This window comes from Plecotus auritus, assembly GCF_963455305.1.
Source record: "Plecotus auritus genome assembly, chromosome: 1".
Lineage (NCBI taxonomy): Eukaryota > Metazoa > Chordata > Mammalia > Chiroptera > Vespertilionidae > Plecotus > Plecotus auritus.
Window position 1 is genome coordinate 42,506,659 of NC_137770.1, and position 17,928 is coordinate 42,524,586.

The following is a 17,928-nucleotide window of genomic DNA, read 5'->3' on the forward strand; positions in this document are numbered from 1 at the left end:
ATACTATCAGCTAAATATATGTTTTTGTATTAAATGTGGATTGTCCCTATGTGAACTTGTACCCCATCTTTATGGATAATTAAGAAGTAGCTAACAAGTGCTAAATATCCACACCACTTGGAAAAGGAAAGAAGGGATAAAGGAGATTATTAATATGTCTATGTTCTCTACATTCCTAATTACTCATTTTTAAAATGCCTGTTGTTCACCTATGTAGTGCCAGACACTGGGTTAGACAGTGAGTACACTGGGTACAGTACTGAGTTCACAGTGGCCTACCAACCAATAGATCAGATTACCAAACAAATTAACATTTTCAAAATGTTTGTGCTTTTCTCCTTTCTAGAATCTGGGAAGGAGAGAAATTGGTGTTTGCTCAGTGAGTAACACTTTTGGTCAAATAACTCAAATGTTCAAATGTTTCAAAGATGACTCATTTCAGATAAATCAGTGTTTTGTTTATAACCACTGCTTAAGAAGATGTCTAGGTGTTGCTTGCATCAAAAAGGCACCTCAAGGAGCCCCTGTCTATATATTTTACCATGTTGAAGATAGGTGTTTTTTTATTTAACATAAAAGCCTATACACTACTAGTATATGTATATACTTGTGATATAATATCTAAATATAATATATTTAACTTATAAGAAAATTTTAATGTTAAATTTAATATTTATTTTCATTAAATTTAATATATAAAATAAAATTATAAACAAAATTTCATAGAAGCATTATATATTAAAATATATATTTTATTATATGTTTATGCACAGGCAAAGGTATGAAAAGACTTATACCAAAATGGTAACTCCTGGTGCTTTTCCCTGTATGGTAGAATTATTGAGGATTATTATCTTTTTTTCTTTATATTTTCTAACTTTTCTACCAAAAATAAAAAAGTTAAAACAAAACAAAACACTGCATGTGCTCAGGATCACTGATTAAATTTAGAAAGTATCATAAAGAAACTGCACTATAAAACTTAGGTCTTTGCCCTAACCGGTTTGGCTCAATGGATAGAGCGTCGGCCTGTGGACTTAGGGTCCCAGGTTCGATTCCAGTCAAGGGCATGTACCTTGAATGTGGGCACATCCCGAGTAGGGGGTGTGCAGGAGGCAGCTGATTGATGTTTCTCTCTCATCGATGTTTCTAACTGTCTATCCCTCTCTCCTCCTCTCTGTAAAAAAAAAATCAATAAAAATATATTTTAAAAAAACTTAGGTCTTTGACTCCCAATAATTGCTTATTAGTCTGTTTTGCTCCCTACCTGGGTCTTGTCCTCACCTCCTACTGTGTCTCTCTGCCTCAGCTCTAGTCTAACCACTCACTCCCCAGCTCAGACCTTTCTGTGGTTTCTGACTCAACATTAAATACACTCCAAGCTCTTTGGCCTGAAATACAAGCAGTCCATCATTTGGCCACTATCTGCTGCTCTCAACTTCTCTGTCACACATTTTATTTACTAATCCATTCAATAAGAAGTATTTATTCAGTATAAATCACTGTGCTAGGCAAATAGGGGATACAAAAGTAGAAGAAGAGTCATGGTCTCTGCAAACTCTATTGGAGAGTGCAAAGTATGCTTCTCTCTCTCTCTCTCTCTCTCTCTCTCTCTCTCTCTCTCTCTCTCTCTCTCACACACACACACACACACACACACACACACACATACACACACACACACACACTTCACTAAAAGGTACAATAAGCAATGGGTCTAGGGCAGCTGTGGGCAAACTACGGCCCGCGGCCCGGATCCGGCTGTTCTATCCAGTTCTCTTGCTCTCCCCTCCGCTCCTTTACTTTGAATTTATATTAGTTCACACAAACACTCCATCCATGCTTTTGTTCCGGCCCTCCGGTCCAGTTTAAGAACCCATTGTGGCCCTCGAGTCAAAAAGTTTGCCCACCCCTGGTAGGGGGAGGCCACACATAATGTCAAGAAAAACCAGAGGAAACAAAAATTCTGCCAGAAAATCCAGAAAGATAATACATTTTGAATTGGCACTCACTGGATGAAAGTTTCAACAAATGCACAAAATTTTAAACACAGATAGCATCCAGGATACCAGGATGTATACATGTATACATGTTTGTCTCAATAAAGCAACCTGAGAACTCCATGTTTATATTTTTCAGTTCATATTTCTTCTAGCAGTAGTAAGACAAAACAGGAGAAGAAATACAGGCCTTCCCAGATTTTTCTGGTGGTGATATACTAGTGGAAAGAGATCCAACAGTATCCACTAAATTAGGCATATCTTTTAAGCTGGTAGTTTCATTTTTAGGAATCTATCCTACTGAAGTAGAAGCATCATTACTATAAAGTAAAGGTTACTAAAGTATAAGAATAAATATGCGAATGTTAATTTCAGCATTGTCTGTGATAGCAAAACACAAGAATACTTATCTGTAGAGGAATGCATGAAAAAATTATGAAACCTCCTTTCGATAAATCCTATACACCTATTTTAAAAAATGAGTTGTACTTGGAAAAATGCATCAGAATATGATAGACTGATGGGTGGATACGTAGATTAATATATGATAACCTAAGTACAGCAAAATGTTAATGTAGGATCTAGATGATGAGTAGGTATTCACCATTCAGTTCTTCCAACTTCTGTATGCTAATGTTTATAATAAGTTGTTGGCAATAAAAAGGATGAGTCAAATTTATATATACATACTGGCCTAGAAATAGGTTTTTTTTTAAGATGTAGAATAATGTCTATGCTATGAGTCCATTATTATGGATAAGAAAGCCTGCTCCTGAATCTTGGAACCCAGCCCCATCATTTACTAGCACTTTGACCTTTTACAAGTACTTCCCACTCTGTGCCTCAGTTTCATTGGTAACAAACATACCTCACTGTTGTTATGAAGAATAAATAAGTTAATACATTTACATTTCTTAAAACAATGCCAGGCATATAATGTGTTCAATAAATGTTATGGTTAACTATGACAGTTTGAGAGGGGAAAGGGTTATGTGGATGAGAAAGAGCGAACAAACCTGTGTCTCTCTCTATAAATATATACATTTAGCCTGGCCAGTGTGGCTAAGTGGTTGAGCATCAACCTATGAACCAGGAGGTCAGGGTTCGATTCCTGGTCAGAGTACATGCCTGGGTTGCGGGCTTGATCCCCAGTGTGGAGTGTGCAGGAGGCAGCCAATCAGTGATACCCTCTCATCATTGATGTTTCTATCTCTCTCACTCCCTTCTTCTCTGAAATCAATAAAAATATTATATATGTGCGTGTATATCTATCTATCTATATATATATATATATATATATAAAATATATATCTATATGGAAATGTTTGTTTGTTTGTTTGAATGTTTAGTATAACCCCATCAGGAAACAATCAGACAACTCCAGAAAGAGGGAGATTCTCCAAGACAACTGGCCTGGAAAAAATGATGGAAAGACTTCTAGATTAAAAGAGACAAAAAGGCACGTAACAACCATATGCAATGTGTTATCCTTGATTGCATCCAGGTTTGAAAAAAATAGCTATGAAGGACATTTGGGGACATTTTGAAAATAGACTGGGAATGAGCTGATATTAGGCAATATTAGACAGCACATAATTAACAGAAGGAGGGTGCCCAGGCAATGCCCATGCAAGCAGTGCCCTAGTCCGGAGAATCTGATCAGAAGCTGTCTTCCCACATGGAGTACCTACAGATGGAAATGTGCTGGCATGGTGTGCAGGGTTTTGGTGCCCTGGGTGTTAGAGTTCTCACTGTCAATTAATATTCTGTCATGCTGGATGTATGCAAACATCTCACAAGTTTGTTGAAGATGTGTCAACCCCTGAAAGGTGGACCAATTCTTTTATCTTTTTTCTTTTCTTTTTTGTCTGCAGAAAGGAGAGTCCTGGTGAATTTGCTAAGGAGCGTATGTCCCTTTGTATGTTTTGGAGGAAAAAACCAGACATCCTCTACAGACAGAGAATTATCTGCCACTGAAACAAGGTTATTGTAGCTGAATAGTGGACTCTCGGCCAGACACTGGAAATACGCCTTGCCTGACCTCGCCTGCGGTGCCTCCCTGCCTCATTAAGTAAGCTGCTGCCCCCTGGCCTGCGTTCAGTTTCTCAAATGTGCCAAATTCATTCCCTTCTCGAAGCCTTACACTTACTATTCCGGGAAAATTACGTCTTCCAGCTCCTCATCCAGCGCTCCAAAAGGCTGACTCCTCCCTCAGGTTTAGCTCAAATGTCACCTTCTTAGAAATGCCTATTTTGACCGCACTATCTATACTGGCCCTTTCCATATGGTAGCACTTACCACAAACAGAAATTGTGTTGCTTATTCATCCATTTATCTCTTTGTTATCTCTCTCCCTTCCCCAGATTTTAAGCTCCACAAGTGCAGGGATTGGACCTTTGTCATTCACTCTTAAGACCCTCAGTATCTTGCTAGGGCCTCCCACACAGGCGTGCGCAGTAACTGTCTGTGAGGTGAATGAATGAATCTCAAGATCGGAAGGTATCTCAGGAGACCCCAGATCCAACGTCCCACCCTCGTACAATGTTTAGACCCAATCCATGGACTGCATGTTTTTCACCTAAAGTGCAGCAAATGGAAGATATGTGTAATACTATCAGCAATAAAATTATATATATATATATATATATATGTATATATATATATTTAAATAAAGTGCAGCAAAACAAGACTAGCATGAACAATGCTTTTTCATTGTTCTGAATTTATTCAACTTCACTCGGAGACTATGCTTTTCCCGTTTGGGAATAGTAAAGTATCTATATTAAATTACGGTGAGATAAGTGGCATTTGGCTATTAATGTCCTTATTTGGAAAAATAAAAATTAAAACTTGGCAACTTTAGTTGGTTTCCTGTTTTTTTCCAGCCCATTAAATTCAGGAGTCTAGAGGTCATAGGTCACAGCCTTCCCTCTAAGGGGCTGTATAGATGGTGTTGAAGTGGCCATTGCATCCCTGGTTGGCACTGATGATTAAAACATGCTTTCTTCAAAAAGCCTCTGGTCTGTCTCTCTGTAGCTTCTGCCCATGGCAGCCATGGAAGTATATCGAGCAGCTTTCCTTCAAGATTCTGCTCCAGTGTGGTGTTGCCAGCTCTAGCTACCGCCTCTGTGCTCCAAACTGCGTTGTGGTCCTAGGCTCTTCCTATCCAGTTCTCCCCTCTCTCCTTTCGCAGGTCCTAGTCTGAAGGCTCTCCCTGCCTAGTTCTGCTCCCTCCCCATTTAACCTTCACAGGTATTTCCCCTAATAAATGGCTTGCACATCTACTCTTATCTTGGTATCCATTCTTAGAGTACCTTCTTGAGCAGACATACTACCCACTGGCTTAAAATGACCCTGGGAATTGGGCAAGGCATGCCAAACGTGATCGAAGCAGCTATGCAACCATGGATAGGTTACGTAATCTATTTCACCATCTATAAGATGGAGATACTCCTACGGGTTGTGTGAGACTTGAGGGAATAACTTATGACGTGCCTTACAGTGCCTGACATTCAATAAATGGTAATAATCTATCTCCCATCCATCGCCACTGTGAGAAAGCTGAAGTGTCTGTTCAAAAGCTGTTCTGTCCATCCGCAGTGGCTCAGTGGTTGAGTGTGGACCTATGAACCAGGAGGTCATGGTTCGATTCCCAGCCAGGGCACATGCCCGGGTGGCAGGCTCCCCAGTGTGGGGAACTGCAGGAGGCAGCCCATCAAGGATTCTCTCTCATCATTGATGTTTCTATCTCTCTCTCCTTTTCTCTCTGAAATCAATACAAATATATTTTTTAAAAGAAAATGAAACAAAAGCTGTTTTAATTTATTAAAAAAATATTTAATAGGTTCAATGGAAAAGTGAACAAAAGCATAGATTTTTTGAAAATTGCATAACTTAAAGTGCCTGAAGGCCTCCTAGGGTTATCAATGTGTAATATCAGACAAGCTAATGTAAAATAGTTTCAGTGTAAATTTTGACTTCCAAAGAGCAGATGAGAGAGAGAAACCAAGATGGCGTCATAGGTAAGCACCTAAACTGCTGCCTCACACAACAATTTCAAAACTACAACTAAAAGACAGAACGGACATCATCCAGAACCACAGAAAGGCTGGCTGAGTGGAAATTCTACAACTAGAAGGAAAGAGAAAAGCTCACGGAGAATCAGAGGAGTGGCAAAGGGCTGAGGTACAGAGACACGTGCACAGAGAGAAGGGCAGCTGAGTGCCTTGCTGACTTTCTCTGGCGGGAGGGTGAAGGAAGCTCCCGACTGCACTGAACCCCAGTTCCAGGCTAAACCCTGTGGACCCAGGCTCATACAGGGGGAATCTGAACTGTTAGGTAGAGAGAAGGGCACACAGAGACTCGGGGGAGCCGCGGTGGGTAGGGGTCTGGAGGCGCGCGTGCGAGTGCTCACAGAGAAGACTGAATGTGGAGGTTGCCGCAGGCTTTCCCTAGCGGAAGGGAGACGGAAGCTTCTGACTGCACTGAATCCCAGTTCTGACTGCACTGAACTCCAGTTCCGGGCAAGCCCCTGGGGACCCACGCTTTTTTGTGGGGGGGATCTGGACTGTGAAGCGGAAACTCAGGGGAGCCACGGAAGGCAGAGGTCTGGAGGCGCACGCGCAAGGGCAGGGCTGACGGGAAGCCAAGACTGTCTGCTATGCCCTGAGACTCTGCCCCATCCAAGCTGAGCACAGAGGTTTTTGCAATTTTGCAAGTCTGATCCTATAAGGCTGTCCCCAGCACCGAACTTCTCCCAGCATAGACACAGCTGATCCCCACAGCCAACTGGCCAGGAGGTCAATTCCTCCCAGTGATACCAGCAACAATCAAGACTTAACTACAACAAGGCTGTACACACAGTCCACAAAGGGGTGCACCAAGAGTGTCCACCTCAGGTAACTGGGGAGGCCGACCCACTGGGCCATATAGGAAACCTAGCACAAAAAGCTACCCTACCAACTCAGGGAAGCAACGAAAATGTGGAGACAAAGAAATAGATCACAAACGAAATAAATGGAGGAAAACAAACGACTGGATATAGAATTCAAAACCACGGTTATAAGGCTTTTCAAAAATATCCTAGAAAAGGCCGATAAATTTAGCGAGACCCTCGAAGATATGAAAAAGGACCAACTAGAAATTAAACATATACTGACTGAAATAAAAAATATTATACAGAGACCCAACAGCATACTAGAAGAACGCAAGAATCAAGTCAAAGAATTGAAATACAAAGAAGCAAAAAACACTCAACCGGAAAAGCAAAAAGAAAAAAGAATCCAAAAATATGAAGATAGTGTAAGGAGCCTCTGGGACAACTTCAAGCATACCAACATCAGAATTATGGGGGTTCCGGAACAAGAGAGAGAGCAAGATACTGAAAACCTATTTGAAGAAATAAAGACTGAAAACTTCCCCCACCTGGTGAAAGAAATAGACTTACAAGTCCAGGAAGTGCACAGAACCCCAAACAAAAGGAATCCAAAGAAGACCACACCAAGACACCTCATAATTAAAATGCCAAGAGCAAAAGACAAAGAGAGAATATTAAAAGCAGCAAGAGAAAAACAGTTAATTACCTACAAGGGAGCACCCATACGACTGTCAGTTGATTTCTCAACAGAAACTATGCAGGCCAGATGGGAGTGGCAAGAAATATTCAAAGTGCTGAATAGCAAGAACCTACAACCAAGATTACTCTACCCAGCAAAGCTATCATTCAGAATTGAAGGTCAGATAAAGAGCTTCACAGATAAGAAAAAGCTAAAGGAGTTCATCACCACCAAACCAGTATTATATGAAATGCTGAAAGGTATTCTTTAAGAAGAGGAAGAAGAAAAAAGTAAAGATAAAAATTATGAACAACAAATACATATCTATCAACAAGTGAATCTAAAAATCAAGTGAATTAAAAATCTGAGGAACAGAATAAACTGGTGAATATAATAGAATCAGGGGCATAGAAAGGGAGTGGACTGATAATTCTCAGGGGGAAAGGGGTTTGGGGAGTACAGAAAGAGACTGGACAAAAATCGTACACCTATGGATGAGGACAGGTGGGGGGTGGGTAAGGGCAGAGGGTGGGGTGGGAACTGGGTGGAGGGGAGCTATGAAGGGATTATTACAATTGTAATAATCTGAACAATAAAGATTTATTAAATTAAAAACAAACAAACAAAACAAAGAGCAGATGATTAGGCAGTAAACTGGGAGAAATGATTGAGGTGAGCCACCAATATGGCTGACAGGCGGGGAAACCTTCCTGGCTGAAGGAGACTCCCAGATGGTTCTGTCCTGTCCTCAGGAAAGGTGCACAACCATGGGTGTGCATCCAGGCGAGTGCAGGCTTTCAGGTCAAGTTGTAGAGAAGGACCTATTAAAAGATGAGACTTGAGTGGCTGAACAGAGGTGCCCAGGATGGAGGGAATGTGAAGACTGATTTAAAGTGGGCCAAGTTGGCATGTGCATCAGCTAGAACTCTATATTTGCCACTAGGATCTAGTGTGCTTCCTGAAGAGTAGGCACAGCTACGGCAAAGTAGCCTCTGGATTAAAAATATTATTTAAAAATAATTGCAATGCTGGCTCTCGTATGCTTGCTGGGCACTTACTTGACACAGAGTAGGAACTTGATAAAAATTAATTTTCCTTCTTTTTATGCACAGGTTAGAGTGTGTCCACTTGGCTAATTTACATCTTGGGTACATCTCACATAGAAACATGCTTTATTCACTCTTCAAAGACATGCTTTCTCAAAAGCCTTGTAATATGGTCTAGGACAGGATTGCCAGGGCTTGAGTCAGGATTCGAGGGGATGAAGAGAGAGATGTGGAGGAAGGAACTGAAGAACTGATGACAGATGGAATGTGGGAAGGCTAAATCAGGAGTCAGGTCTGTTAAGATAGCAACCGTGAAAGGCAAGCTGGGTAAGGCCCCGGAGTGGTGGCTTACGGAGACTAAACTTGAGTTCAGATCTCATTAGAAGCAGCTCAGAAATATCTGTGTTGGCAGGGGCACACATTCAGATAGGAAGCTGGCGTCTGTTCGCCAGGGCAGCGTGGTAACTGCCTGGCCATTTCCCTCCACCCCTAGCACATTTTTTCACGGATGGAATCACGGCCGAGGCTGAGCCAGAAGCTGGTGCAGGGTGAACCTGCCCTGCGAGCGTCAGGTGGAACGGGAGGACTCTTGAGGACTCTGCTCTCACTTTGCACTAAAGCTCTTACCACACTCAGGATAGTTTTCAAATTTTCTTCAGTTCCTCAGTTCAGAGAAGTCTTCCAGAAAAAAGAAAATAAAAAGACTTCTGAAGCCCAGTTTTAGATACATAGAATACCACTCCCCAAGTGTGGTTAGGATTATTCATCTGGAGACAAACTGGAATGCCAATTGGACAAGGGTGCTGAATCCCTGAAGAAAATGTTTGTTTGTTTTTAAATTGGGGTAAAACATACATAATTAACATTAAATTTACCCTTTAACCATTTTAAGTCTGAGAGTCAGTAGTATTAAGTACATTCACATTGTTTGTGCAACCATGAACACTAACCATATCCAGAACTTTTTCATCATCCCAATCTGGAATTCTGTGTCCATTCACAATAACTCCCCATTTCCCCATCCCCTCAGTCTCTACTACCCCCATTCTACTCTCGGTCTCCTGGAATTTGCCTGAATTCTCGGTACCTTACATGCATGAATCATATAATACTGTCCATTTCTGTCTGGCTTCTTTCAATTAGCATAATGTTTTCAAAGTTCATCCATGTTGTAGCATGTGCTGAAATTTCCTTCCTTTTTGAGGATGAATATTCCATGAAGAAAACTTCTAGGACAGCTTTCTCCAGAATGGAGTTAGATAAGAAGGGTTAGCTCTAGTTTTTAGAACACCTAGTTGGGTACACTGTATTTTTATCTGATTTCTAAACAGTATAATCCAAACCAATTAATTGGTACAGTTATTTAAATATACTTTAAACTCAAGCTAATGATTCACAATTTCAAACACAAGTGCAGATGGGTTCACACTTCTTAAAAAGAAACAAATATGTTAAGTATTAATTATAGTTTTTTACAGTAAAACATCTTATAAGGTGCCATAGATAGGATTTCAAGTAAATCCAAAGAAGCTTAAATGTGTGCATTGCAAAACGACTCCGTTACAGGACTTAGGTCAGGATTACTAGTACAAGAGTGGTACCTTAGGCCTTTGGAGAGATAACTTGACCCAGATTGGCATGAGAGGAACAAAGTGAAATTTACTTGTTCTAGAAGTCATCAAATCTTTATTCTGATCTTGGTTATTGATTCAAGAACTACCAATTATCTTTTTCAACTGAAAGTGCAATTGAAATGTGTCCACAGGTTTACAAATCTAAGATCATATTTTAGTAAACTAAACAAAGATCAGAACCGCCTTCTCCAATATTGTTTAAAGCCACCTCGGTATGTGCCCACAATTGCTGGCACTGATATCTTTATCCTAAGCAGGCACGACTGTTGCACAGGATACATTAGGTTAGATATTGATTAATCCCACATTTTGCACATCCTTGGAATGTTCCTAGTCAAAAAATTCACGAGAAGCTGCAAAATTTCCCAGAGCCTTTATTATGCTAATGTTCACTGTGGCTTTTCTGGTGAATACAGTATACGGCAGGCTCCAGACAGGTGTTGGAGTATATACTGCTGCCTGGGATATGTGTTGGGAAATACTGGGTCTGATAATAGGCTGGAGAAAAGCAATACAAATGATGAAAGAATTTTAAAATTGTACCTACAGTTCGATGTTGAAAAACTATGTGTTTTTCTGTAGGAAGGTGACTAGTGATTAAGAACACAAGCTTCAGGCAAAACAAAGCAAAGCAAAATTGGATTCAAATCCCAACTCGACCGCCTCGTAGCTGTAGAATATGGGCTATTTAACCAAAATTGGTCTCAAGTTTTCTGTCTACCTTAGCAAAGTGAGCCAGGATTACAGGAGATAACATCCAATTGGATCAATTTAGGGTAGTCAGGAGACTGAAAAGACGGTTATTTTATCCGAGATATTAATATAGAGTTGTTTACTGAAAAGTTGAAAGAGGAACATGAGGCTATCTCAGAGGCAGCAATGCAGGAAGCAACTACCATCCACAGGACTGGGGAGACAAAGTGCAGAAGTTACAATTATAAAAATTTAGAAGTCTGGAGGAGGGGCCCTACAGAGCTGGAATCCTTGGACCTCTGAGGATGGGGTACTGCTCGTGTTCTGAGGTGGGTGGGGTGAGGAAGCAGGTTCCACTCTGGATTCAATCTTTGCTCCTGAAATCAACCGCCACTGCCAAGGTAAAGCAGCCAGGTTGGGGTGATGTTCACAGGAACAGAAAAGCCACAGGATACAGGAAGGAGCGGATCTCTTCTTCCTCCTATCTTCCTCTCTCCTATTGCTCTGATTTGCAAAGCCTCATAGGGAGTGGGCTGGCAAAGCGTAAGTGTGGTTTGCAGAGTCTACCCCAGCATTGCAAAGCCGGGTATAGAAGGGTGGGTTTGGAGCTTGGAGACAACAGCTTATTCGCTGGCACAAATACAAAGAGTTTAGAGTGCAAAAAGTGTATGGCAGCTAGTCCTCCTCCTAACCTGACTGACTCCGTCCTGTGCTTGGTATACGTTTGCAGGATTTCTGCAGGACATGGCTATGAAAAACACAGAAGAGATTATATGCCTGGAGGTTCAACTAATTAAATAAAACAAACAAGGCAGGCTTCACATCACATCTCAAACTTGAAATGTCTAAAACGGAACTCTTGCAACCCATGTTCACAGCAGCCTTATTCATAATAACAAAAAGGAGACAAATCCAAATGTCCATCAATGGTAAACACAATGTGGTATTGGTATATCTTATACAATGGAATAGTTTTGGGCAATAAAAAGGAAAAAAAAACTGATTCATGCTATAACATGGATGAACCTTAAAAATATTGTGCTAAGTGATGTTTGTGGCTAGATACAAAAGGCCACATTGTGTGATCCCATTTGTGATTCTACATGATTTCATTCCATGAAATGTCCAGAACAGGCAAATCTATAGAGACAGAAAGTAGATTGGTGGTTGCCTGGGGTTGGGGAACACGGTGGGGGATGGGAGTAACTGCTAATGTGTACAATTTCTTTTTAAGAGTAATTAAAACATTCTGAAGTTGACTATAGTGGTGATTGAAAGGCCCTAATTAAAATTATTGAGTGGCACATTTTGAATGGGAAATTGTATGGTATGTAAACGACATCTCCATTAAGCTGGTAAAAAGAAAAGAAAAAAAAAGGCCATGCAGCTTTTGCCTTGTTTCCTAGAACACTTGCTCTTGGAACCCTGAGCTCCCACTTACTAGTAAGAAATTGACTAACCTGAGACCATCAGGCTGTGACAAAGACCAAGCCACATGGAGAGGTCACATGTTGTCCTAGCTCAGCCCAGCTTTTGAATTTCCACAGCCCACACACCAAATACATGAGTGAACAGCCTTTAGCCCCCTAAGTCAATCTGTCATTTGAATCCCAGGTAGGCCCAACCCCGCTACATCCTATCCTAATATCTGAACACAGATTCTGTGAGCATAATAAAAGTGGTTGTTTTATACCACTCCGTTTTGGGATAATTTGTAAAGACCACTCTTCTGGTTTTCTTCCTATCTCAGTCTTCTCAATCTACTGGTTCCTCCCAGTCTCCCTGAATGTTGGTCTTCCCCCAGTCTGTGCTCACTCCCTTGGTGATCTCATGCAGACTTATGGCTTTAAATACCACACTGACGACCCCCAAATGTATAACTTCAGCTAGACCTCTTCCCTGAACTTCAGATTACTATATTCACCTGTTTATTTGGCATTCCTACTTGTATTTTCAGAAAGCAACAACTAATCGATACAAACCTATTTTATCTAAAAATACATTCAAATGCAATGCTTTTGTTGACATTCTTGCACAATGTCACTATTCATTAGTTATTGGAAAATTCTGGCATAAGCCTCTAAGAGTCAGTTTGCTTGTTTTCACTTGACTACCTACCAAATCCCTCAGATTTCTGAGGGCAGGAAAGATAATTCTTTCAACTGCAGCAAGAAAAGCTAAGGGCAAGTCATCTTTAAGAGTTATAGCGTTATGAAAAATGATGGGTGAATAGATAAACAAAATGTGCTATATTTAAAAAAAAATGTGCTATATTTACACAATAGGATAATATTCAGCCTGAAAAAGAAAGGAAATCCTGATACATACTACAGCATAAACCTTGAAAATATTATACTCAGTGAAATAAGCCAGAGAGAAAAGGACAAAGACTGTATGATTCCATGTAAATGAGGTACCTAGAACAGTCAAGTTCATAAATACAGAAGAATACTGGTGGTTACCAGGGGAAAAGGGAGGAGTAATGGGGAGTTATTATTTTGTGGGTATAGAGTTTCAGTTTGGGTTGATGAAAAAATTCTGAAGATGGATAATGGTGATAGTTGTACACCAATATGAATGTACTTAATACCACTGAATTGTACACTTCAGAATGGTTAAAATGGTAAATTTTACACCATACTTTACTACAATAAAAAGTTATGAAACATGGAGTAAGACTACAGGTGGACAGTTTAGGTACAAACAGATCTTTAAAGGGATGCAGGATGGCTGGGTTGGAGGAATTGATCTCTGAATATTTCCCATTTTACACTAGAAAGTGAGTTTCTCAGATGAACAGTTATACTGGTCGCTAACCACAGAGGCTTCTGACCGCCCTGCTTCCACTGGCAGGGTTAGAACAGGCCTTGGGAATCTCTGAGGTGGGATGTGCTTCTAATAAGCTACCAATGCTCCTTTCTAGGCACAAATACTTTAAGATCAGGAGCTTTCCTGATTCTTTGTAGCCCAGACTCCTCAAAGGTATCTGGTCCCAAGAAGGTATTTATTACATAGCTGTTGAATGCAGATAAAAGTTTGATTTGGTTTACAGAATGGAGATTAGGTAATGTCTTTTTGAGAGTGCTATATTTGATTAGAATGAAATGATATTATGTAAAAACACTAACACAATGATAAGGCATTATTCCTAATACAAGCAAGATGAAAAAGGCTTAAAATTCTCCCTGAATGTCACAGTTTATTTGCTATGATCCAATTTCTTGGTGAGTTGAAGGCCATTTCTGCTGAAGACACAGGAAATCTGATTTACCTTTTTCTTAGTCATCTTAGAGTGAGGGGAATGGGCCTTTTTGCCCCTCAGGTTTCTTAACTCTTCCAAGAATATAACAAAGAATAAACAAAATAATTTACCATTCAGAAGGATGTGGGGTTTATCTATATATATAAAACCCTAATATGCAAATAAACCGAACGGCAGAACAACAGAACCGGTTGCTGTGACATGCGCTGACCACCAGGGGGCATGCGTGGAATATGGTGGGCGTTGACAGCATGCGGCAGAGTATAGAACACAGCAAGCGTAAGTCGCGGCCGGATGGTGGAGCAGGTGAGCAGGGGAGCCAGACCTAGGCGGGGCACCGGTCGCTGTCATCAGGGAGAGCCTCTGGTTGTTACTGAAAATTCTTTGCTCCTGTGCACCACAGTCCTGCCTGGAGCTCACACCTGCTGCCAGAGCCAGCCCTGCTTGCACCTGCTGCCGGCACCAGAGCCGCTTCTTGCACCAGCTGCCGGTACCCGGTGCCAGCCCCGATCACTCAGCACCGTCAGTGGGTGCGAGCAGTGGCTGCCAGCCCCAATTGCCCCTCAGGGCTTCTCCACCTCCCCCTGCTCCTGAGGGGCAATCGGGGCCAGCGGCCGCCGCTCACACCCGCTGCCAGCTCCCGGCGCCAGTCCTGATCGCTTGGCGCTATCGGCAGGTGCGAGTGGTGGCTGCTGGCCCCTATTGCCCCTGAGGGTTTCTGCACCTCTCCCTGCTCCTGAGAGGTGATTGGGGCAGCAGCCACCACTCGCACCTGCTGACGGCACGGTGCTGGCCCCGCTCGCACCCGCTGCTGGCACTGGCCCCAATCGCTCTGTGCCATCAGTGGATGCGAGCAGGGCTGGCGCCATCAGCATGTGTGAGCGGCAGCAGTGGGAGCGAGGCTGCCGGCAGACAGGGGACTGGGGGCTGCAGTGGGAGGGGCTGGGTGGGGGCATGGAGGATGGGCTGAGACCCGACCCTGTGCCCACAGCAGCCTCGTGGCCCACAGTTCCTTTCAAGGTGCACAAATTTGTGCACTGGGCCCCCAGTTTGCAATAAAAACACACTATAAAAAAATAGTCATGTGTTTCTGTTAGTGATTTTTCTGGCTCTAAATCCCTCCAGTTATGGATGGATTTGCTGTACGGAGGAAACCTAAGGTAAGGCATTGAGAGTCTCACAGATCTTCCCCGGTAGGCCACAGCCTGCTAATCTAATCCTATTTGGCAGCAAATTTAATTATCCGAGAAATGTTATTATTTTTGTTTTATATATCTGCTTCCTATAAATGAGCATCATTTCAATCTATGACACACTGAGAACAGTCAAGAATTGTATCTTGCATTTATAATTTAAGAAGCTATATTTAAAATTAAGACTTGTGTTTATGTGGCTATAAGAAAAATTAGAAACCAAACAGATGGATATTTATAAAAACTGCTATTTCAGGAAAGGACTTAAAGTTAGAAGCCCTTTCCAACTCCTCTGTAAACTGGGAAACATACAATTACTTTAAGAAGAATTCAATTTTTCCCCAATTGCACCCTAAATTATGGCAAAGGAAAAACATTCAGAAAACTTAAGACTTTTACTTTCTCAAATTTTAGATGGACTGCTTTTTGGAAATGTTCTAATTAATCTTACATGAAATCCCCTAGCTGATAAAAGGCCAGACATTTACTTTCTTCTCAAGAGCTGAATGCATTTTTATGTATATCACAGATGGTATTCCAGCATTTACCATATGGAACAGGAAGGAATAATTAAGTTTCATCATCCAGGTACCGTACAAATATGAAGTTAAAATAGAATTGTCATTGACAGTCAACACCGTACATTCCATGTTATGATTAATTCCAAGAACACAAATTTCTGTATCTTGAGTGGTAATTGTACTTTTCAGTTGTAACAACATCCTCAAAGAGTTTTCAGTTTGTCTTTATCTTGCTCCTTTTGACTGCGAAGTGCAAACGATTCCTGAACGAACTGCCTGCACATCGGGCACCGCTGAAAATACCTCACACAGCCATCGCACAAGCACGTGTGTCTGCAGGGCAGGAGCACCCAGTTCACGGTGCCGTTCTGGCAAACAACGCAGTCCTTGCTACTCTCCTCTGGAGGCTCTACTTCACTTTCAGAGAGTCCAGCCTTTTCCAACAAGCTTCGGTCTGTGCTTTCACCTTCTGGAGAGGAATTGCTGGAAGGAGTGGCATTATTATTTGCAGACATGAAAAGTTGCTGAAAAATCAAAGAAACAAGTTTAAAGATAATTACAAATGTCAATTACTCTTCGGAGGGTCATAAGAGATGCTCAAAATTTATGAGCTAGCAAATAATAGCTAACTTCTATGGGAACTAACTGAAAAATATTATCCCTTGATAAATGGTCATTCTTTGAAACTGCAAATGAGAGACAAAGATAAGACTACAGGGTACAACTTACCTTAAGATCATGAAATTGACCTTGAGTCGGGAGTAAATATTGACATAATATTCTACAGGACAGTTTATAAGTTTTATCAGGAATATGAATTACTGACACCATGGAAATCTAAAATAAAAATTGAACACCGGTCAGTACTTAACCTCTATATTATTTCACAGATATGTGAAAATATGTATCAAACAAAAATAAGCTGATAAATTAGAAAACTTACAATAATTTATTCAAATCAGTCACTACAGAGAAAGCAGTTACTGACATATTTTTACCAGAGTTTTTAAAATTATACTAGTTTACAAATTTAATGTGATTCCAACAAAATAGCTGAGTTTACTCTAAAATTCTCAATATGGGAAAATAACATGTAAGAACAGCTAGGAAAATACTGAAAAGAAAGCTGTGGGGGAGGGGATATTAAGCACAGTCAGATATTAAAACATACTACCAAGCCTCTAGAGTTAAAACAGTGTGGTACTAGCACATGGATTGACAGATGTCTGAAACAGAATAAACCATCCAGAAACAGACCCAATTATATATACAAATATGATAAAGGTGGCATTTCAAATCACTGGAAAAGCGAGTCTTTTTAATAAAAAGAATTAGGACAACTGTATAGCTACTTGGAAAAACAAAAATTAGATTTATTCCTCATACCATACACAAGAATAAACTCCAAAAGCATAAGAAATCTAATTGTAAAAAATAAAACTATACAAATACTAGTAGAAAACATGTGCATTTCTTTCTAGTCTCAATGTAAGGAAAGACTTTCTAACTATAATTCAAACCTAGAGGCAGATCAATTTGACACATTTGACTACATAAAAATTAAAAACCTGCATGATGATAAAGCACCATAAGCAAAGTTAAAAGACATAGCAAGCTGGAATAAAATATTCACAATGTATATCACAAACTAAGGGCTAATATCCCTAACTTATGAACAACTTTAAAAACTGAAGAGAAAGTAACCAAATATCCCATAGAAAAAAGGGCAAAAGACATGAATAGACAATTTACAAAAGATATAAACATGGTCCTTAGCCATATTAAAAGATGTTCAATTTTACTCACAACATGATAAATGCAAATCAAAAATTTACTGAGATATTTCTCATACATCAGATTAACAAAAACTGAAAAGCTTGTCAATACATTCTATGGAGTAATAGTCACACTCGTATATGGTGGAAATGTAAAAAAAAAAAAAAGGTTCAGCCCTGGCTGGTGTGGCTCAGTTGGTTGGGTGTCATCCTGTGACCTAAGGGTTGCCAGTTCGATTCCTGGTCAGG

The 17,928-nt window shown here is 40.6% G+C and overlaps 1 protein-coding gene across 2 annotated transcripts in view; it reads right to left on the reverse strand.

Moving 5' to 3' along the window:
- Positions 1–13,541: 13,541 nt before the first annotated feature.
- Positions 13,542–17,928, reverse strand: part of CGRRF1 (cell growth regulator with ring finger domain 1) — a 33,584-nt gene continuing 29,197 nt past the window's right edge. The window contains exons 5-6 of one of the 2 annotated variants that reach the window (XM_080642798.1): positions 16,634–16,741; positions 13,542–16,428 (exon numbers count right to left, since the gene is read on the reverse strand). In XM_080642798.1, coding sequence (XP_080498924.1) covers positions 16,108–16,428; positions 16,634–16,741 — 429 coding nt within the window. In that variant the 3' untranslated portion in view covers positions 13,542–16,107. The remainder of the gene's footprint in view (positions 16,429–16,633; positions 16,742–17,928) is intronic. The other variant, XM_080642799.1, reaches the window with a different exon arrangement.